We start from the raw sequence: 23290 nt of genomic DNA, 5'->3' as shown, positions 1-23290 counted from the left end.
CTGACCTGCACATCGACGTAGCACGTACGCGTTGTACAATGCCATCTGTATGATGTGCCCGGCCAGCTTCTTATACTAAACCGCATGGCGCTGTAGGGCTTCAGGACTTGATCTGACAAGTCCATCCCTCCCATGTACCTATTGTAGTCCAGGATGCAGACTGGTTTGGGAGTGGCCTTTCCTTCATAAATCCTAAATCTGTAGGTATACCCTGATGCACTCTCGCATAGCTTATACATCTTCACGCCATACCTTGCCCTCTTACCCGGCAGGTACTCGCGGAATTGAACCCTCCCTTTAAAATGTACCAGGGACTCATCAATAGAAATACACTTCTCGGGGGTGAAAGCTTGGGAAAACCGGGCACTGAAACGGTCTAATAGGGGTCTCCGTTTATACAAACGGTCAAAACTGGGGTCATCTCAGGGTGGGCACGGCTCATTATCAGTATAATGTAAGAAGCGAAGTATTGCCTCATTTATTTATTTTTTTAGGTTACAGTTCAGTTCTGAAGTTGCTTTGAGGGGCCCATATATTAGAAACCCCTATCAAACACCCCATTTTAGAAACTAGACCCCTCAAAGTATTCACAACAGCATGTAGAAAGTTTATGAACCCTTTAGGTGTTTCACAGAAATTTAGAGCAAAGTAGAGGTGAAATGTACATTTTTTTTTTGTCAGAAAATCCTCTTTATACCATTTTTTTTTATAACACAAAAGGATTTATCAGAGAAACGCAACTCAATACTTATTGCCCAGATTCTGCAGTTTTGAGAAATATCCCACATGTGGCCCTCGGGCGGTAATGGACTGAAGCACCGGCCTCCGAAGCAAAGGAGCACCTAGTGGATTTTGAGGCCTCTTTTTTATTAGGCACCATGTCCGGTTTGAAGAGGTCTTGTGGTGCCAAAACATTGGAAACTGCCCAAAAGTGACCCCAATTTGGAAACTAGACCCCTTGAGGAATCCATTGCAGTTTTCTTGGGGTGCATGCGGCTGTTTGGTCAGTTTTGATTCTATTTTTAGGTGGCGTGGTGACTAAAAAACAGCAATTCTACTATTGTTTTTTTATTCTATTTTTTTTACAGCAATCACCGTGCGCTATAAATGACATATTCACTTTATTCTGCGGGGCGATACGATTACGGCGATACCAGATGTTTATAGTTTTTTTTTATGTCTTATGGCGTTTGCACAATAAAATACGTTTGGTAAAAAATCATTCACTTTTTGTGTTACCTTATTCTAAGCGCCAGAACTTTTTTATTTTTCAATCAATAAAGCCGTGCGAGGACTTATTTTTTGCGTAACGAACTGTAGTTTCGATCAGCACCATTTTTCGGTACATGCGACTTTTTGATCTCCTTTTATTCCATTTTTTGGGAGGTGAAGTGACCAAAGAATTGTGATTCTGGTACGGTTTATTATTATTTTCTTTTACGGCGTTCACCGTGCGGGATAAATAACAAAATAATTTTGTAGTTCAGGCCGTTGCGGATGCGGCGATACCAATTATGTATAGTTTATTTATATATTTTTATTAATAATAAATGACTGATAAGGTAAAAAGGGGGATTTTTACTTTTAATTCTTTTAAAACTTTTATTTTCTTATTTTTACACATCTTTTTTTCACTTTATTACTTTGTCCCACTAGGGGACTTGAGGGCAGGAGGCCCTGATCGCTATTCTAATACACTGCACTACATGTGTAGTGCAGTGTATTAGAACTGTCAGCTACTCACTGACAGCAAGCATAGTGGGTCCTGACGTTGTCAGGACCCACTAGGCTTCCGTCTATGGCATAGCCGGACGCCATTGTTTGGTGTGTGGTTGCCATAGTCACCATCGCCGGCCGCTATCGTGTAGCAGGCCGGCGATGGCGGATTAACCCCTAAGAAGCCGCAATCGCTATTGAACGCGGCTTCTGAGGGGTTAATCTGCGGGGACCACCGCGATCGGTCTCTGCACATTGAGCTGTGATAGCCTGCTGTCGGAAACAGCAGCTATCACAGCTCATGAACGCGCCCCGCGCGAACGGCGCCGTGTTTACTCCATGACCTACTATTAGGTCACTGAGCGCGAACGCTACAGTTAGCATGACCTAATAGTAGGTCATGGAGCGTTAAGGGGTTAATATGCGTTATGCTCCTCGAAAACCCGATATGACACGGATAAGTGACAGGTGCAACAATACAGTAATGGACACATCAGTCAGTAGAAATACTGGTAGTTCTCATTCACACTAAGAAAGTGACAGGCATACCATACAAAATAAGAACCATATGAATTGTGTAGAAGTATAAAATCATAGCTTACATCTCAAGATACCATTTAAACACATTTTAATGATTTAAATGTGATTAGATTTTAGATCCTGTCCAGCTGCATAGAATACATATAAAAATACAATGTCGGTTTAGAAGAATAGGCCATAGAAAATCTAAAAATACAGGACAGGATCACATTCATAGAAAATACAGGCATTGGCACAGAAATCTCATTAAAAAAGTGATCTGTAGAAGACAAAATAATTGTAACATGTATATTGGAGAACTCTTTTTTCACATGATATATGATACATGAAATTCAAATGTAGCATGCTTAATGTTCGAACAATATGGATATTGTCATTTTACACAGTTCTTACATCATACCTCTTATAGTAATGATGTCTCATGTTAAACCCTTGAAGGGGTATTCCCATCTCAAAGATCATATTTATATGTGTTTCTTATGTAAAGTTATGAATACTAATAATAATTTTTGTTCCGTTCTTGAGATATTGTTTCTGTTGTATCCCAGGTCCCTTTGTGAGTTTACACTCTGTTTCTTATGGATACGACCACCGCCGAGATGCTGATGCAGTGGCCGCGCTTGCGCAGATGCTACTGAATGGTTTAAGAGTATGGCCGGGTTCTCGGGCGTGCACATTTGAAGAGCGCGCGCAGTAGCGCCTGACCCGACCACCTCTCTGCTGCGCTATAGAAGTGAATAGGAAAGCTCTCAGGCAAGCGCAGTAGTCAGAGAGCCGTCCTATTCAGAAGTACAGCTAATGTCTGCACATCCCAGATGAGACGTAGCAGAGTCCTCAGGGCTGGTACAACGCTCAGAAGCACGGTCATCGCTATATGCAAATATAGAGAGAACAGTGTGAACGTTGCAAAGTCAGTAAAGTAAGCTCATGGGGACAGCCCTGATAATGGACTCTGCTACAGTCATCTCCTCAGGAACGTGTCGCGATCAGCTGAAACCGATGCTGACCGGGAAGTCCACTCCACCAATGTTTATTACTGACATTATTACACTGAAACAGGAGATGGTAGCGAGAGGGGAATGGGAAACCTCCTTTACCATTCCTGTTAGAACATAGTGGCACAGAATTGTACCCCCTGATGCTGCATGTAGTAATACTCATAGCAGCGGTGTCGGGAGCGCGCACACACATACAAACAGTGATGTGATAATATCACAGCGCCACTTGCCGGATTTGTACAGAAAAGCGGCTTAGTACCGCCTACTAAGTCAGAAAAGCCAGGGAACGAGGAGCAGGACCATGCCATGAAAAAGTGGAAAAGGAGAGGTATGAAAATATTATGAAGTGGTATAACAGGTTTATTTTTAATAGAAAATTAGTTTTGGGGAAGATAATTTTTAAAAGTGAAGATGGGAATAACCCTTTAAGTTTAAATGCAATACCATGCCTAACCTCACGGTGTGCTGTTAAGGGGAAACATTTATTAACTACACAGAGCCTAAAGCACAACCATCTAGGCAAATATAGGCAAACATCCTATAGCACCACAAGGTGGTAGAAAAGTTCAGTAAAGTAATTTACAATTTTTGTTCTCAATACCACAAATGGAACATCAGGATTTGGTTTCTCATATGTCGAGGCACAGTCTTTGATAACCATTTAATGCATACTTGATTATCATATATATTGTCAGATAGATCTAACAGTCGCATTTACTAATACTGTAAGTTTTACACAGTGTAAACTTAGGCAAGGCAGTCAGAACATGCCCCAAATTTATCACAGTGGTGCATACTATATGATGAATTTACCGCTTCTAGCTACACGTTAGACAATTTTGTCTTCCTTATACCACCTCTTGGTTGGCTTAGCGTACGCTATTTTTTTTGCGCCAGAATTTTGGTGCATTGGTGTAGAAAAGTTAGCAAACTTCCCTCATAGTGTCTCTGCATGGATCATGTGCAGAACGTGCTGCCCTGGTGGTTTTCACTTTGAATTAGCATCTTAATATATCGTCACTTTGTTTTAGCATGAACATGCCTACAAAATGCCAGTTGGTCATCAATTTCTGAGAAGCCTATTCAAAGGTGACAACTAATATGGCTACACGTCCGGTCGTCACTTTTGCAAAAATCGCTATATACTATACATAGTTTATAAAATCTGCCTACATACATGCATTTTTTTTTGCGCAATGTGCCTGAATACCCAAGATGTGTTTCACTGGATGAATACCAATGGGAATTCCCATTGGTATTCATCCAGTGAAACACATATATTACTCAAGGGAAAAACCACGTATATTTACTATTGCACAGTGAATACCCAAGATGAAAGTAAAGGAAGCGTGCCAATAATTAAGCCTTTTGTATGCCACACAATCTCAATTGTAGGATTGCATTGCCATATAAAAATGTGGTCAGTGTGGGCATAAGCATGGGTTAATTGACTAGCAGGAAGCAGTCTATGCAGATGTGGCAATAGAAACCCCTTTTTTTCTGTTCTGTCACAGGAGCTGAAAAATGGATCGGATTCATCATATGACGCCAACATTGACTTTAATAGGGTATGTCGGGTTTTCGTCATGATGTCCATTATCTTACCGGAAAAAGTAGCACAGAATGCTGCTCTTTTTTCAACATTTTTACAGAATCTGCAACGTGGGCTTCTGATGGAACCTCCAATGCAGATGTGTACACAGCCTCTGGTTGGGTTCCCACAGTGCAGATTTGCTGCAGATTTTGCCTGCATTTTGTAAGTCAAACACAGAATTCTATCCAGGGGAGCAGACCTGTAAGACCTTCCTTTATATATTTCTTCTGTTTAGGTTTCTTTCCTGGTTTTGGCTTGAACAATAATGGAAAATCTGCAGCAAATCTGTACTGTGTGAACCCAGCCTAACACGGTTGATTAATCTTCCAGTCTAAAACGAATGTATCAAAAATAATTATAGCTAAAAAATAGAGCGCTGTAAAACGTATTGAACATTATCAATACGGTGAAAACTACAAGCGTTGCGGTTGGTTAAAAGCTCATTAGAAAATGCACTAACTGTTACATTGTTATTTCAGACCATTTGGACATAGACACTTTTCCTGAGTCAGTCTATGATGATAAAATGTAACCATCATACTATGGTATTCAGTGGCTCCTGTAATAATGTGCGGGAAATATTTTAAGTACGTACAAAAAAATAAAATAAACCATTAACAAATTATAAAAGTTTACCACCTAAAACTATTTCTAGACAACATAAATCTTGACTGTTACCAAGTGGCTTTTCCCTTTCACAGTCTTCAGAAGAATACCAATCTCTCTCTGAAGAGTTGGTAAAAGGCCAGGAAACACCATTGCCATGTTTAATACGTGCATTGTGGTACAACAGATACCAATGGTGCCAGACTTACAATATTTAATCATCCTTGGCAATCGCAATACCACAAGTGTCTCTCTCTCTGATATATTATTAACCCCTTAGTGACCAGCCCATTTTAGGCCTTAATGACCAAGCTATTTTATTCGTTTTTCTATAGTCGCATTTTTGCACAATAAAAACACTTTTGAACTAAAATTATTTGTTTTTGCATCGTCGCTTTCCAAGAGCCGTAATTTTTTTATTTTTCCATCAATGTAGTGATTTTTTGGGCTTGTTTTCTGCGGGACAAGACGTAGTTTTGAATGGTACTGTTTTGGGGTACATGGGACTTATTGATTCATTTTTATTATGACTTTTTTGGGGGGCAATGGAAAAAAATTGCAATTTCGCCATAGTTTTTGGCGTTTTTTTTTTTACGGTGTTCACTTTGCGGTTTAAATTACATATTAACTTTATTAATGGAGTCATTACGGTCGCGGCGATACCACATATGTGTACTTTTTTTTTTTTTTTTTACACTTTTACTAAATAAAACCACTTTTTATGGAAAAAAAATGGATTTATTTTTTTACTGTACTTTTTATTAATAATCTTTATTTCACTTTGATGACTGATTTTATTAGTCCCACTAGGGGACTTTACTGTGCGATGTTCCGATCGCTGCTATAATGCTCTGGTATACCCAGGCATATGTCCAGGGCAGACCTGGGGGCTTTTATCAGTTCCCCGGCTGCCATGACACCCCATCGGAGACCCGCGATTTCATTCGCGGGCCGCCGATGGGTGAGAGAGGGAGCGCACTCCCTCTGTAAACAAAGTTAAATGCCGCGGTCGCTATTGACGGCGGCATTTAACGGGATAAACGGCCGCGATCGAAGTAAACTTCGATCGCGGGCGTTGGAGCAGGAGCTCAGCTGTCATCAGACAGCAGAGCCCCGGCTCCTGCCTGCACGGGAGACCCGTGCAGGACTTAGACTAGGCTGACGTGAAAAGGCGTCAGCCTAGCCTAAAGCCCAGTAGTGAATCACGTTAAAAGGCGTATTAGTGGTCACTAAGGGGTTAAGATTATTTTAAAAATAAATTTAGGTGGAGAATCTTTTTAAGTGGACAAAATTCACACATATACATAACCACCAAACAATTAAACATAGTACAAACTAAAAATTTGTGATACAAATTAATTCTGAAAAATGTATTGACAAAAATGGTGTGTTTTTGGTGAAAGCAGCTGATACTATTAACATAAAATCTTGTGGAATTAAAGGGGGGTGTCTGGTTTTGAACAATGACCAGCTCCGAATGCTGCTCTACTGAGACAAACTCATTACGAACTGATCAGCAATGCAACCACTGTAATTGCAGTAATAGTATTGCAGAGTGAAAATCAATAGGTATCTTTTCTTTCAATAGATTCCCCTCATCCTCTAGAGATTAGTCGTACTAAATTTGCCACCTAGATTCTAGATCTACCAAGCAGACAATCCCTTTAAAGAGGACCTACCACCTCTCCGGACAGGTCTGCTTCAGAAAAAAATTCTATTCTCTGTGAAACAACAATTCTAGAACATCATTTCTTAGAACTTGTTATTCCTCCTAGAAATTTATGAATTAATTCAAAACTGGGTGTTACCAGTTGGGGGGGGGGGTGCCCCTACACAGACTGGCACTGGCCAATCAGTCCTGACAGAGCGAGACTGCATAGGGAAACCCTTTGCTAAGGGGAATGGGGAAACTCACTTGCCAATTTATTTATACATTTCTCGGAAGAATAACAGAGGGACAGCACAACAAAAAGTTCTAAGAAAAGATGCTCCAGAATTATTATTTCATGGGGAATACAACTATTTAGGGAAAACAGACATGTCAGGAAAGGTGACAGGTTCTCTTTAAGGGTCCACAAACTCAACAGTGTCTAATAAAACATAGAACAAAGGGCTTCATGAAGTAGACAAACCCTTTAAAAGGACATTGATCGACGTGATTATTTACTAAAATTACATGTTAAGATATGGAAATGTTGTTGTCTTTGTGTATAGATAAAAATAGTATATTCCTGCATGTGAATAATGCACCTATGAATTGCGATGTAATGGATTGTATGGCTTCAATTCATATCAAGTTTTCACTTTGTGGTCAATGAGGCAGCATTTTTTTCCCCCGTGCTCCACAGGTTTTCTTCAGATCAAGTAGATCTGTACATGACACATAAGTTTATGAAAACTTCTTCAGCAACTGAATGATTTCATTGTACATACGCTCTGGAGCATCCAGGCCCCAGATAAAGTCCAGATGTTCCCAGTCTGGAATCTCTTTGTGGTATACCAAGTTACTGACTTGAGTAAGTAATAAAGCCATATCCTTGCGATCGGCCAGCCAGTCGTTGCCTCCACTCCATAGAGCAGTAGGAATCTTCATATCCTTCACGTTATAAAAGGGAGGAGTAGTCTAGAAGACAATAGTCCAACAGTTAAGGAGAATAAAGTCATAACTTTTTAAAAAAGAGTGCGGAGAACAACAATGGCATTCTCTATAGTGACTATTATATTATATTATTGATGTCATTTTATAGTGTACCTTTGAATAGAGAAGCAAAGGGCTGATTTGTAGGGATGGGCACCTTCTATCCGAATACTAGTTTTTGTAGACTTACTGTGTGCATCTGGTAGATGCAACTGGAATAATGGCGTTATTGTCTACATCTGGATAATCTTGTTTTATTACCTGGTTGTAGTGAAGAATATTGCCCTTTTGTCCAAAGTCTAATGCCTTTAGTTCACCACTTTTTACCGCCTAAAAAAGAAGAGACATGAAAATGTTGTCAGTCACTTAAGATACCTCGAGTTAAACATTATTTCAGTGTACCTGTCAGCAGGCAGTGCTCATTTATTTTAGGGCACAAAAGAAGATAAACAAGCCATTCTACCTCGAATGCGAGCACATGAGCCCCCCCCCCCCCAGCACTTCTTACTGGCAGAGGGGGGGGGTTCATTGGAGGGCTCGATGCAGCTGATCATAGTCAGTAAGAGAAACCAGCAGGGCTCATGGGCCCGAATTAGCATTCAGCGCAAGTAAACGTTTAGTTCTTCGTCTTGTCTTTATCAGGACATCATAGAGACACCCCAAAAAAAGAGCTGTCTGGTGAAAGAGGAGTTTTAAACCATATTTCTAGGATCTGTCATCAGTCGTGGTCCGACTGTTCCCAGACACCCGCTGTGCAGGGACATGCCACACAGCTTGCACAGCGGGTACTGGGAGCGGCACGGGTCCCAGAAGTCAGATCTGCAACAGTCAGAATGTTACGTCATAAACTAGCAATATGCCATTTCAATCTATGATGGGAATACCCCTGTAAGAACAACAACTATAGGTACTTTACCAAACAGATATTTCAAATGAACATGTAATTTGTGTTCATTAATATACATCAAAACCACATTAATAACGTAAAAACCCATTTTTACCTGGGCCCAGTGGATCATATTTTGCACAGATGTTCCTGAGGGACAATGGGCGGAATATACATTTACTCGGCTCTAAAAGGAAAAAAAATATAAAACATTTACAGCTTAACAGAATATAAGGACCCCCCTCCACCACAACAAGTTACATTTCTGCCAAGACTGGTTGACTAGAGCCGGCTATTTTCTTGCAATACTCTATATTACTCTAAAATGTATCCCAACCACCCATCAATGAGTATCCATACATATCAGCACTAAGGGACAATGTATTACTTGCAAGTATTTCTACTTAGAACACTGCACTGTAGCAGCCCACACTGCCCTGGGCCATCTGTGCCATTTTTTCCCCCAGGAATGTGTTGATTGTGGCTGTATACTCCTAACACTATCATCTATCTATACCTGCAGCCTGGCACATGTATGCATAGAGATATGTTGGGATGCAATGACCCTATTGTGATCTGGACAAAATCCTGCTATCCAAAACAAGTGCCAAATAGCCAGATCGAATTGTGGAAGTGAGCCAGTACCTTGACGTTCCGGCTGAGTACCTCTGACCCATGTGTGTCAGCCTCGTGTCCTGATATGCACCATGTCTGGTCTATTGTAAAACAATATAGGTAAAATAAAAAGTAATGATTAACTTACCATGTTGAGGTTTTTCTCGTTAAATCCACATAGAACAAAAAAAACATTGCCACATATTTCCTCAATCACTTCACGGGTGCAGAAGTGAGTGGCAAGCCATTTAATGAGCTCTGTCTGGGGTAAAAATTCCTTCCTGCCAAACAGTTCCTAAATATGAGGAAACTAGTCAAATTATACTGAAAAGTATCATACAAAAATATATCGATTGAGGTGAATGGGATTTTCCAGAATTATTATATTTACAGCCTATCCTTAGGATAAGAGAATCAGATCAGTGGGATTCAACTCCCGAGACCCCCTGCGATCAACTGACTGAAGGGGACATGGTGCGGTGTTTCCTTCATTGTTTACCAGAAAAAGTACTATACATTTGGTAGTGGTTGTGCACGGTATTGCATCCCCCTCTCGTTCATATGAATAAGAGTGAGCTGCAGTACCAGGCACAGCCACTGGCAAATGTATGGCGCTGTGTACACAATTAAGGGGGCGCAGCCATGGGCCCTTCAGACAGCTGATTGGCGGGGTGCCAGGAGTCAAACCACAACCGATAGGCTATCATTATTAAAGTCCTGGGAAACCCCTTTAAGCATTACACAAAGCTCAGAATTACCATAGGTTCCTCAACAAGAAATATAATTTTAAGGGGCTATGAGGTTTTGTATAAATAGAAATTGTCCCCTGCATAAAATTAGATTTTTTTTTTTTTTAAATATACCATTCTGGCAATCTGCAGTCACCACAAGAGGGAGCTTCGGAGCTTGATGAACATCTACTTAAAATAAAGTTTGCTAAAAGGTGGTTTACTGAATAATGTGTACTTATATTTGGTTTACTTTTTGGAAAAAAGGACTACATATTATTAAAGGGGTTTTCCCATCAGAGACATTTATGACATATCCACATGATATGTCATAAATGACAGATAGATGCGGATCCCACCTCTGGCCCCCTAATCCCCGTTCTGCTGCTCTGTGTTGTGGCTGAAGTGTGTGATTTCCGACCATGAATTATGGAAACAGAATAGCTCGCTGAACTATGCCGTTTCCGTAACTCCCATAGTAGTGAACGGCAATTACAGAAGCAGCGTAGCATGCGAGCTACGCTGTTTCCATAAACTACCAGTCCGTTCTATGGGACTTCCCGAAACAGCGTAGCTCAGCGTGCTACACAATTTCCGTAATTCATGGTCGGAAATCACACACTTCAGCCACAACACAGAGCAGCAGAACGGGGATTAGGTGGCCCCACTCTAGAGATAGGTGCGGGTCCCAGAGGTAGGAATCGCATCTATCTGACATTTATGACATATCCAAATTTCTCCGATGGGAAAATCCCTTTAAAATCTGAACTTATATGTTTGTTTCTAGAAGTTTGTGAGGACCTCACCATTGGTATTTAGGCCCTGATAAATAAGGACGGAAGTGACTAAACATGAAAACACTATCTGGACCACATGCTGCAACATCATTGGTCGATCAGTATGGTCTTTGATGAAACTCCATCATTATTCTGTGTTAACAAATTCACAACTACCATAATCATTCTAGCCAATAGGACATCCTGAGATCCATAATATATCAATTTAATTATAGCAGATACCTTGATGACAAATTCTGGAAAAACACCCAACTTTGCCAATGGACTGCTGGAGAATTTGATTGTAGCCACAGGAGCCAGACCAAAAAACATTTTCACTCTTTTTGCCAGCTGGGGCAAACTCGAAAATGCAATAAATCCTAAAGCACAAAACAAAATATACATTTTATCCAGTTGTCCAAATGCAGACTAATAGAAATAACAAATCCGTGCGTAGTACGGTGCTCAATACTAAGAATCAAAGAGTATGGGAATTATGGGGACAATTAATAAATGCCATTTAGTGTCCACAAATTTTAAACCGCTTAGGCTTCGTTCACATCTGCTTCAGGGCTCCGTTCTGGCGTTCCGTCGGAGCTTTCCATCAGAACGGAACCCTCATTGAAAGAAACGGAAACCATAGGTTTGCGTTTGCATCACCATTGATTTCAATTGTGATGGATCCAGTGCAAATGGTTTCCGTTTGTCTCCGTCGTGCAGGGGTTCCCTGGTTTTGATGGAATCAATACTGCAGTCGACTATGGTTTCCGTTTGTTTCAGTCAGGGTTCTGTTCTGATGGAAAGCTCAGACGAAGCGCCAGAACGGAGCCCTGACGCAGATGTGAACGAAGCATTAATAATGTTGCATGAGATCAGAAACAAATTATTTAAAAAAAAAAAAACAAAAAAACATTTTTATTGTGCAAAGTAAAACAAAACAATGACCTGCTTAAAAAAGTTAACATGTTATTTATACAGCATGGTAAACAGCGTAAAAACAAATTCCAAAACACATGGCAGAATTGCAGGGTTTTCTTCTACGTCGACAGAAAAATAAGGTTATAGCTTTCAGAATGCAGATGAAAAAAAACAAAAGACAAAAATAAAACACTCCATCTTTATAAAGGTCCAAAATATGCTTTGACCTTAAAATAGGTATTCCTAGCTTAGACATTTATGGCATATGCACAGGATACCGAATACATGTCTGATAGATGGGGGGGGGGGGGGGGTGTCCCAGCTCTCACTCAACCCCATATTTGCCTGGTGCGGCACCTGCAAACTGCTGGTTCGAGGCTGGGATTAAAGGAGAGGGGGTCGGGCACGCGCCTCTCTCTCCATTCTGTAATATCGGATCCATTCTGTAATATCGGAGTTAGGGAGGGAAACAGCCGAGCAAGCACTGTTTGGTGGTATCCGCAACTCCCCTTGCTGCCGCGGCACCAGGCATAATGGGTGTCACAGATCACCCATGCTTGATATAGGTGCGCTCCCACAGTGGTCTATCAGACATTTATTAAACACATTTAATGGGTTAATAATGAAAAAAAATTATATAGTTATTTTTTCATTTTTTTTGGAGCACATACCTATAGTGGTTCCCTGAGAATGTCCAATGTAATAGATTTGCTCCTGTCCAGTTTTCTGTAATATAAAGTTTATGACTGCAGGAAGATCAAGCTTAGCCATCTCGTCATAGCTGGAAGAAAGCACACATATATATATTAAAATTAATTACAAGACTAATCAGCAAAATTAGAAGGTTAATTAACAAAACGTATTATTAGTTATTGGATTCATTTTATATCCACCTTTAAACAGTATTGTGCAATTTTCATAAATAATTTACATACAAAAACGGAGTAACTTTGTAAAGACATTGCTTTACTTATCTCGTACCGATTTTCAATTAATTATTACGGTCCAGAACATTCACAATTCTGCAGGCCTCTGAGCTGAAATCTCTCTGCATTCCCTGCTGGCTCAATGTCTGCACAGGATTTGTATCCTGGAAAAGTGTCAAGACTCTTAAAGGTTTCCAATGACAACTTGCATAACTGAAGACAAGTTAATTCCCCCAGTAGTCACAGCAGTGTTTAAAGTCCCCCTTCTCCCACAGTGTTCATAGAATGCCTGGTCATCCCTCCAGCATCCACCTTGTTCATAGTCATGCCTTCCACCCTCACTGCCCGCACAGTGGTCACAGCATTGATGCCCTATTTCCACCATATACTTACTTCTAGCACACTCCCATCATGCCTCCTCTGCTGGCCTGTTTTGTAACCTTAAATAAACTGCTGAGCAACACTGAATGGGATTGGTTAAACCCCATACTGTACAAATCTACAAGCTCCACCCCATAGACTTGTTCAGAAATAGACAGACTCCACAGACTTATTTAAATAAAAAAAAAAAAAAAGCTCAATTGGGCAAAAAAAGTCAAAGTTTTAATTGAATATTCTTAAGAGAATATGTTCTAAGCCAGGGGTCTCAAAAGTTGCCAGGTAAATGGGCCACATATAGAAAAAATGTGAAGTTGACGGGCCGCATTACTTTAAAATTTGATACATTACAAAATTATTGTTAATCAATTAGTTATTTGAACTACTATAACAATACTACATTACTATAATAACACCGCTAGGTTTAAACTTAATGGAAATTTGTGAGTTTTCTCCACGTGCTTATTTCAACAATCCAGTTTTACAGTTTAAGTGTCGCTAAATGCTGTCCGGCAGCTCAGTTGGCAGCGTTTGTCAGACACACAAATGTCAAGATTAGTCAGCCTCTTTTTAGTTCGTGCCACAGTGCCCTCTATAGATGCTGCCACAGTGCCCTCTGTAGATGCTGCCACACCCCCCCATGTAGATAGTGCCACAGACACCCCCAGTAGATAGCTCCATTGGGGCTCCCTCTAGGAGCGGATTCCCCAGCCAGAGCGTTGCCGACGCTTTGGCCAGGGATTCCTCTGCTGGAGGAGCCTCTGAGGTCACTGTCCAGGATCCTCCTGGACCGGAATGTGATGTCAGGGGCAACCCCAGAGCCGGTGTCCCAGAGCGGAGCACTAGTATAGGCTCTGCTCCGGAACTCTGGGGAAGCAACTGACATCAGTGTCCATATATGGACAGTGATGTCAGGGGCTTGCCCAGAGCTGGAGTCCTGGAGCAGAGTTGCTTCTAGCACCCTGCCTGGGATTTCAGGTCTGCTCCTGACATCACTGTTCATATATGGACAGAGATGTCAGGGGCAACCCCAGAGCTGGAGTCCCGGGCAGAGCGCCACTAGAGCTCTTACTGGGACTCCAGCTGTGATCCTGACATCACTGTCCAGCTCTGGGGAAGCCCTAGACATCGCTGTTCATATGAGGACAGCAATGTCAGGGGATTCCACAGAGTCCCGGAGCAGAGCCTATGCTAGCGCTCTGCCCAGGACTCCGCTCTGGGGAAGACCCTGACAAAATTGTCCATATATGGACAGCGATGTCAGAGGATTACACAAAGTACCGGAGCAGAACCGATACTAGCAGCTCTGTGTCCGCGGGCCACAGATGACAGCCTCAGGGGCTGCATGAGGCCCGCGTGCTTGAGACCCCTGTTCTAAGCTAACCCAGATTCTAAATCATAAAATAATATATAAATAGATGTTGTTTAAAACTTATTCAAACAGTTTATAGTTGTACAATTGTGAATTGTTTATCGTTGTTTGGCCATACCTAAATGCCCAAAATTCTTCCTCATCAGGTGTGAGAGTCTTGTGCTTCTGAGACCAGGTATTTCCCCGACTATTTCCCATCCACACATCATAACCTGCATCTGCCAGGATGAATCCCAAACTGTTGTTCTCCAGATTAGTGACCCAGTTACTTCCATCTGCCAGCAGGCCATGCTGCAGGAACACCACGGGCTTAGGTCCTAAAATGTGTGGGGAAAAAAAAAACCACATACAAATATCATGAAATATAATAAAAATCAGACAGAGTTACAGATTTTTGGGATTTCAAGAAGGGGGCTTTTGTTTTGAATATCTACCAATAAACAACAAAGACACATTCTCTATACCTGGTCTAAGCCGGGGAAAAACAAAGTCAATGGTGCAGTACCCACAGTACACTGCTATACGGTATTGGAAGTACTGCATAAAATTACAACTTCCAAATTATTTGCTATGTTGCAAATTACTTTCTCAAATGCAATTTAAAGTATTTAAAAAAGGTGTTGTACTAAAACATGGCTGCTTTTTCCAAGAATTGGCACCACACCTGTCCATGGGTTGTGTGTGGTATTGCTGCTCAGCTCCATTGAAGTGAATGGAGATGAGCTGCAATACCACACACAACCTGTGGAGAGTGGTGACACTGTTTTTGAAAAGTGCACAAAATACGTTTCCCTTCATGACCCCCATATGCCCAATTGGGGTACGAAAAAAAAGAAAAAAAGGGTCTGCTGGGTTGTATGTAACAAACACATACAATTCTTTTGTAGAAGGAGAGACCCTTGCAAGTTATTCTACCCCTTTACTGTCAATTTGTTTGCACAGATTGCAGTAGAACATATGCAAATTAATGCATTATGGCATTTATGTGAACCCCATAGAATTGGAAAAATCATGTCATCAATTCCCTCTTCCCTATAAAAAACAAACCTGCTGTGAACAGTCTTATTTTGACTGCTAATTTGTTTGTTTTATAAAAGTCTGTATAAAAATCAAAATACAATAGTGATTGGTCTATAAAGGACAGTATTTTTATTAATTGTCAATAATAAATAATAATGTTTGTCAATAATCAATGCCTTTATCATCATTTTATTAGTGAGAAGTTGTTTGGCAGGGAAACACATAACAGGTCCAATTGTCCCTTATTCTCCCCTATTGGATCTCATAGTTACACCATCATATACTGTAACATTAGGGGGGGGGGGGGTTGATACCGTATAGTAGAATGCAGACAAATTGCTCTCTTCACAAGTTGTAGTACAAATGTCATCTTGCTTGGGTGTTTTTAAGGTTTAAAATGCCAGAGACTTGGGCACATGAGTGATATACAGGACCAACTAATGATGCTTACCATTAGCGGTATATAACCAATAGCCGTTTTGTGATTTAGTATTAAATTTCAACTCTTTAGTCCTGACGGCAAATTAAAGGGCAGGAAAAGCACCCAATCTCCCTGAGCCAGTGCCACCTCCGTTACCAGGCACCACGACTCGTAATCCGGTCTAGGTTATTATAACGCTCAGCGATCCTGGCATTTGTCTTCAGAGCTTATCAGATCTTACAGTGCGTAATAAATAAATAATTTCTTGCAACAGGAAAACAACGTAACATCCTGACACCGAAGAAAAGGGGAACTGAAAACCCCATTTAATCTTTAGCTCCACCAAGATTAAATCATGCAATGACACAACGTGGTATAACCAAGTTCCCATCTGTATCATCATCACCATCATAAAAGCCAAGTTTGAGTCACGAATCACAGTGACAATACCTTTCCAAAATATCCAGCTTTCAAAGGCTTCATGGTACTAGAGGAAAAACAAAGTCTGAATTCTAAAGAGTATAAAATCCGAATGTTCATTGTCGTGATTATACCAGATTAGCTCAACATTGCCGTGTCCAAAGGATAAAGGAGATTAATAGAACTACCCGTTTCCATGAAGTAGACATTGGCACGTTCTTTTGGGTCGTCTAATGGAAGTCATGTTTGGTCATCGTTCCTCAGAGAGTCTTCTATTCAGTCTCAGTTTCACGCATCTCCAAATGAAACGTTGCTCTTCCTATGTTATTTCCAAGAACACGGTTGGTCATGGACATAGTGTCCTAGCCGCAAGGAATCCTCATGTTAGAACTTGGCTTGGCTATAGATGATGTTACTGATGCATCATAGTCCACGGCCAAGTGAGAAAGAGAAGAGTACAGATGAAACCCTGTCCTTGTGACCGGCCAACATTGGCATCTGCGTGAGGCCCGGGTCACTGAACCAGATCAATGCCCAACTTTTCACACTTCACTAACTAAAAGAGCAGAATGTACGTAACGAAAGAGAAAAATAATGACATTTCAAACGGAAAATATAATTCCTGCTCATAAAAATATATTTTATGGGCACGTATTCCAACAAGCTACTGTGTTTAGGGATGAAAGCCAGAATACCACAGTAACAAGACAGCTGTCCTCTAGAACGGTCTAAAAGAATGAAAGGAAAAAGTCTTCCCTCACTTGCAAAGAAGACATGTTCACAGATCTGGCTGGAAAACTGACTCATGGGTTAAATTCTGTCCTCAAGCAGCAGAAAAAAGGAAAAACTAAACCTACATTAGTACCCAGGCATAAAAAGTCATTTTGCGGTTCGCAAAAACAAAAAAACAAACAAAAACAAACAAAACGGAAAAAAATAAAAATAAAAAAAAAAAAAATAAATTACCAGGTGTGTGGCAAATGCATTGTTTGTCAATAGTATTCCCCTTACTATATGTAGACGAGTCAGGTCCGAACTTCCTTTCCAGCAGCTTCTGTCATGCCCAGCGGTGCTCCCATAACCCCCCTGGCGGCATACAGCGTAAAGCCACGAGATCTCACAGCTATGACTAAAACAGTGCTGTATATTGAAGTGATACAGATGTAGCAGTTATAACTGCTGTATACAGCGCCTGGGGGGGTTTTGAAAGCAGCGATAGGCATAACGGGAGTTGGTCTAAAGGAAGCTGGGAGCCAACTCTGGTGATTTGTCAGGTTATTTTTTTTAAAAGTCTGCCACCTTAAAAATTATTTTATTTTTTTAAATGAATTATATTTAGTTAATATTTTTTTTTGTGAGGGCTAATGATTTTTTAAATAATAAAAAAAAAAATATCGACCTCCCCTTGATAGGTCCTCGTTAAATGTATCTTTTTTATTATTATTAATGTTGTATTTCTATGTTGTAGCTATTTTTTTTTTTTATCTTAAATAATTTCTATGGAGCAGCCAAATTGGTGGCACACACTTCCTTCCTCTATTCTGTATAGAGAGGGCAGAAAGGTGACGGCGTGCTTAAACAGGGCTTTGCATGCATTTATTTCTTTTTTACCTAGAGCTCTTAATTGTGAAGAATGAGAGGGTTTCCTAATGGTTTTAAAAAAATACTGTCAGTATGTAACACGGCTGCAGTGGGAAAACCCCCCTGTGGGTAGTAAAAGGCCTTAGTGCCTGTTCACATCTGCGTTGGAGGCTCAGTTAGGGGCCTCCGTCGCAGATTCCGCCCAAAAAAAAAGCAGCATGATGTGCTATTGTTTCCAGTAAATCCACGGGCACTCCGATGGAACCCATTAAAGTCAATGAGTTTCATAGGGCGCTGTTGTGTCCGTTATTCAACGGAGCCTGCGCTTTCTGTATTTTCGTTCTTCTGCTCATCTGGCGAAGCAGAATAACAAAAATCCGAACGCAGATGTGAACAGGCCTTATTCTTCATGAACACTAGTATTTATGCAACAAAATATTAGATAATACCATGCTTTAACACCCACACGTACCTGTAAAAGGATATTTGAGGCCATGTGGTATTCGGTTGACGCTCAGGATATAGCCGTCTTCAGTAGTCACCGCATATTCTTCACTGGGATACCCCCTATATTTAATCAGTTCACTCTGCAAAAAAATAAAATAAAACGCAACGTCGCTGTCAATTTTAAAGCAAATATGTTGTGCGAGATACACAGAGGCGTTGAAGAAGAAGGCCAAAATGACCAATTTGGAAGGCCGTTTGTAAGGCATAAAACGATGCTGCAGAATGGAATGGGCAGGTGGAAGGGGGTGGTGAACGACCTCCGTTACAGGTGTCAGGATAGTCTAAGACTACTACCCCCCCACATATTGTCAATGGAGAGAAGCAGTAGCCATGACAGCCGCAGGGATCTCAGTAACAGGGAAGAGCAGATATCAGGATTCTAACGAAAAACAGACGTCATTTCTAAAGCGACTGTCCATCCGGTTATACCCGCTTACTAATATATTAGGGCAACTGCCTAAAAGGATACTACTCAACCTGCCTTATTTATGACCAAGAGGAAAATATCTCATGGCTAAAGGCAGCTGACGGGAAATCAAGTAGCTCAAGGCTGGCCTCTTGGCACAGTTATTGAAACGAATAGCAACAGACCCTCTAATCTCTCCATTTATAGAATGAAGGCACTGACCATGGGTTATTCAGCTAATAAAAGCATATTAGGGTATGGATCAGTTAAAGGTAGAGTTTCACTTTAAGTATATCTACAAGATGCCTAATGTGCACAGTGACTAACCCTAACCTTGTCGATTGACAGATATGCCAAGTAGCGCACGCATTTATTTTCAAAGAACAGTAAGTAAAAGCCTGCTTATATGGACGCTGAGAAGCAATATTCACTGGACACACCGAGAGAAAAGTTATTTCATTGCACAAACAGAAAGTACAAAGTTGAAACTGAATGAAGACTCTTTCGTAACACTTAACTACCTCAAGGGTAGGTCAAAGATTGCATAGGATGACATCATGGATCTTATGAAATACATTTTTTAAATGAATCACCTAACCATGAAGGTACACTATAAGGCCATGTTCACACATAGCGAGTTATTGCAGATTTTTTTAGCCAAAGCCAGAAGTGGTTTCAAAAGGAATGGGAAATATAAAAGGAGAACACATACTTCTCCTACCTTCTGGTTCCACTTCTGGCTTGGACTAAAAAATCTGCAACAAACTGTGATATGTGAACGTAGCCTAAGGAAGAAAGACTAGGCACCATTGGCAAAGCTCCATACAAATAAAGTTTCTCAGGAATAAAAACAGAATACATTGTGGAGGGTAAATCTTCATTGCACACATCTGCACTGGGCCTCTAGTTTTAACAGATGTCACGACGCTCTCTCGGATGCACCCGATACCTTAGGCACCCAACAAAATTAACTGACTTATAAATAAGGTCGTCGTTTTAACTTCAAGCCTAGCCCTGTGTTATTCTTGCCGAACGGAAATCTGACGGAACAGAGCCTTACCCATAGCAGCCCAATATATCAAAGTAAACATGACAGCACATCCCTAACACGGCGCGCGTGCATCCCTAACACGGCGCGCACATCTCCTTCTGATGTCATGAGTGGGGGGGGGGGGGCAACTGTTTAGAAATCGGCTGCATTATTTTCTTCACCACACAGAATTACAAAAGTGTTCCTTTTGGGATTAATAAAATTATCCAATCCAATCCATCAATACAGGGAAAAACACCCCGTGCAAACATAGCCTATGACTACAGCTGTACGCCTCTCTTGAGGGTGGACAGTCTCCCAGTCACAAGACTTTTCTATTCTCTAGAATATCCCGAGTTCTGTCTTTGCAGTGTCAAATAAGAAAGGTTTGGAATGAAAATCGTCCCCGTTTAGCTTGACACACACTTTACTGACATCGGTTTTGTTTATTTATTTTTTTTAAACCGATGGATCTGAAGTTTTCCCCAACTTCTTTATAGAAAACTTTCCAATACAACCTCGGTAGTGGCCGGCCCGGAGTTAGTATACAAATATCTTGTTGAGAAAGTGTAATACATACAGTACTGCCATGTTATAACTTCCCCCATGGCATAAAAAGAAGGGATGTGTGTGATCACAAGACTCTCACATGTCTCTAATAAAATTAACCCTTCCAATATAGACTTGGAAAAACAATTCAATCACTGTTCAATTTAAAAACCATTTTTCCAAAGACAGATTTGACTGTTTTAGGTCGGTCTCTACTACGGTTTCTAGTAAGTGATCTACTGTATGCAGTTACACCACACATCACTCCATATATATATATATATATATATATATATATATACATATATACACACACACACACACACTTTTTAACCAACATTCTTGCTTTCTCTGTATACATTGCGATGTTACATAAATAACAAGATATAATGCCAAAAAAGGATTGACTCAAGGGGGGATGAGAATTTCACATGCTCAGGACCCCACTCTATGAGCCAGAATGGAGAGCAGCATTGGCACCTCTGGGACCCGCACCTATTTATAGAACATGGCCCCCTGATCCCCATCTTACCTTCTGCCGCTGTCAATAGGCTCCAGCCACGGAGTTACGAGGTGACCGGGTTTTACGGAAACAGCCACGTTTCCAGAGCCCAATAGCGAAGGAAACCGCATAGCTCACTGTGCTGCGTGGTTTCTGTAAGGGCTTATTCACACGAACGTTGTATATGTCTGTGTGACGGCCGCTAAAACAACGGCCGTCACATGAACGCATGTATTTCAATAGGGGCGTTCACACGGCCGTTGTTTCAACGTGTGAAGGGTCCGTTGAGAACTAGAACTTCCTATTTTCTTCCATTTTCACGGATCCCTCGGTAGACTCAAATCTAAGAGGGATCCGTGAAAACCGGTCCTGCACTGAACACTTGCTGCTAGATTACCCCTTCTGAGATCCTAACCTCGTGCAGCATTAAGAAAACCACAAATATCTGACAATTTAGAGATGAGATTCTAGGAGTAGGAAGATACTTTCAGAGTTTCCCCACCTAATATTATTCTTAGAGATATATGACCAATATCCATGAGGTTGCTAAGCAGCACGTCCCTAGCAACCAGTCAGTCTCAAATTAATCAGGTAAGAATAAAGGACAAAGACGGGGCTAAGTCTAAATGCCACATTACCCATATCCTTGTATTAATAATGTAAATGTGTTTTCCTTTCACCCCGGAGATACACCCCTGGCTACATGTAGCAGTTTAAATGTAACTTACAATATTCATGGTTGCTTCAGGGTCTGCGGTATAGAAGAAGTCCCCAACATCTCGTCTCGCTTTCTGTGTAACCGCCAATGACTGTGTTGTAATTCCACCGATCAATATGGTCACTGCAGCGAACCACCACATCTTGGCACAGCTAAAATAATGAAAATGACAGGTATATTAATTAACAATGTGAATAGTCTTAGAAAGGTACACTGCGGTTTTGACGCACGCAAATACGCACCGTGTGCATTGACCCTTAGGCCCCATGAACACGACTGTAAAACAGGGTACCGTAACACAGTCCGCGGTTTTACGGACCAATTCAGTTATATTGGCCGCGGAAACCTTTCCGTATGCCTACAGATGGGTGTCTGTGCCGTAGAACTGTGCTGGGAATTATGGAGCATGTCCGCTTTTTCGGGTTTTATGGGCCACGCTCCCATAGTTTGTATGGGAGCACTGCCCGAAAATGCGGGCGGCCGTCAATAGATGGCCGTGAATACAGGTACGGTCGTGTACCTGGGGCCTTAGAGTGCAGATTATTTCCGCAGGAAGTCTGTACCATATTGTACAGATTTTACTGGGCTAGCTTAAAAAAAAAAAGAAAAAGCAAACTGGTTTAAAATTTTGCTACGGTCCCGCAGGTAATCCGCAACACTACATTACTTGCAGATCTTGCAGAAGTCAATCTGGAAAACTTGCAACAAGTCTGCGCCCTAAAAGTTCTGTAATAGGGCATTACATGCAATTGGCGCACGTTCGGATATATCGTATACTATTACATAATAATTAAAAAAAGGTATCTGTAATATGTGCAATGTCTAAAAATTAATTAAGCCATTTTTGGGGGAAAACAACCAACAGCTCCAAAATTTTGAAGAATAAGGTGAACAAACTGGCAAGAAAAACATCAGTTTCAAGCGCTGCCCCAAATTCATGTGACTGACAGCGGATACATGCCCCCCATTATCTAACAATCCGGGTATAAAACTTGAGCAAACTATATACATAACATAACTTCCATAGTAAGCAGAGAGAAGAGGCGCTACAATGTAATACCCATCAGCAGCCTTTATAATATCACACTTATAATAATGTACATACCGGGCAGGAGCAGCACACCCGGCAGCAGCGCTTTACTATCAGACTGACAGGGAACAGGCTGCAGCCTATCAGCGTGCACCCTGCAGCTCACACCATACCCTCCTTACTGATGAGGCGGGGCCGAGAGCCTTCATCCTGACTGCTGATGTAACCAATCAAACGGCTTGTTAGCTTTGAGACCGGCATGTTCCAACCAATAAGAGCACACGTCTCATGCTACACAATGTAGAAGGAAGTCACTTGATCTAGTCCCGGAGACTACAAACAGCAACCGCGAGTCATGTGACATTAGGAGTCCAAAGACAGGGTATACATGGGTGAATGGAGCCGTTTACAGGAG

The 23290-nt window shown here is 41.1% G+C and overlaps 1 protein-coding gene across 1 annotated transcript; it reads right to left on the bottom strand.

The window, feature by feature from the left end:
- Nucleotides 1–2136: 2136 nt before the first annotated feature.
- On the bottom strand, nt 2137–23025 carry LOC142662922 (lysosomal acid lipase/cholesteryl ester hydrolase-like). Its single transcript, XM_075841204.1, has 10 exons — nt 22951–23025; nt 21856–21997; nt 18606–18720; nt 14810–15008; nt 12687–12796; nt 11341–11477; nt 9742–9888; nt 9094–9165; nt 8354–8422; nt 2137–8077 (listed from the first exon to the last, which is right to left on the bottom strand). Exons 2-10 carry the CDS (start codon nt 21985–21987, stop codon nt 7844–7846), a joined length of 1215 nt encoding a protein of 404 aa, XP_075697319.1. The 5' UTR covers nt 21988–21997; nt 22951–23025; the 3' UTR covers nt 2137–7843.
- Nucleotides 23026–23290: the final 265 nt, after the last annotated feature.

This window comes from Rhinoderma darwinii, chromosome 11 (genome assembly GCF_050947455.1).
Source record: "Rhinoderma darwinii isolate aRhiDar2 chromosome 11, aRhiDar2.hap1, whole genome shotgun sequence".
Taxonomy (NCBI): domain Eukaryota; kingdom Metazoa; phylum Chordata; class Amphibia; order Anura; family Rhinodermatidae; genus Rhinoderma; species Rhinoderma darwinii.
The sequence above is the reverse complement of the archived record's forward strand: the minus strand, read 5'-3'. Positions and strand labels throughout refer to the sequence as shown.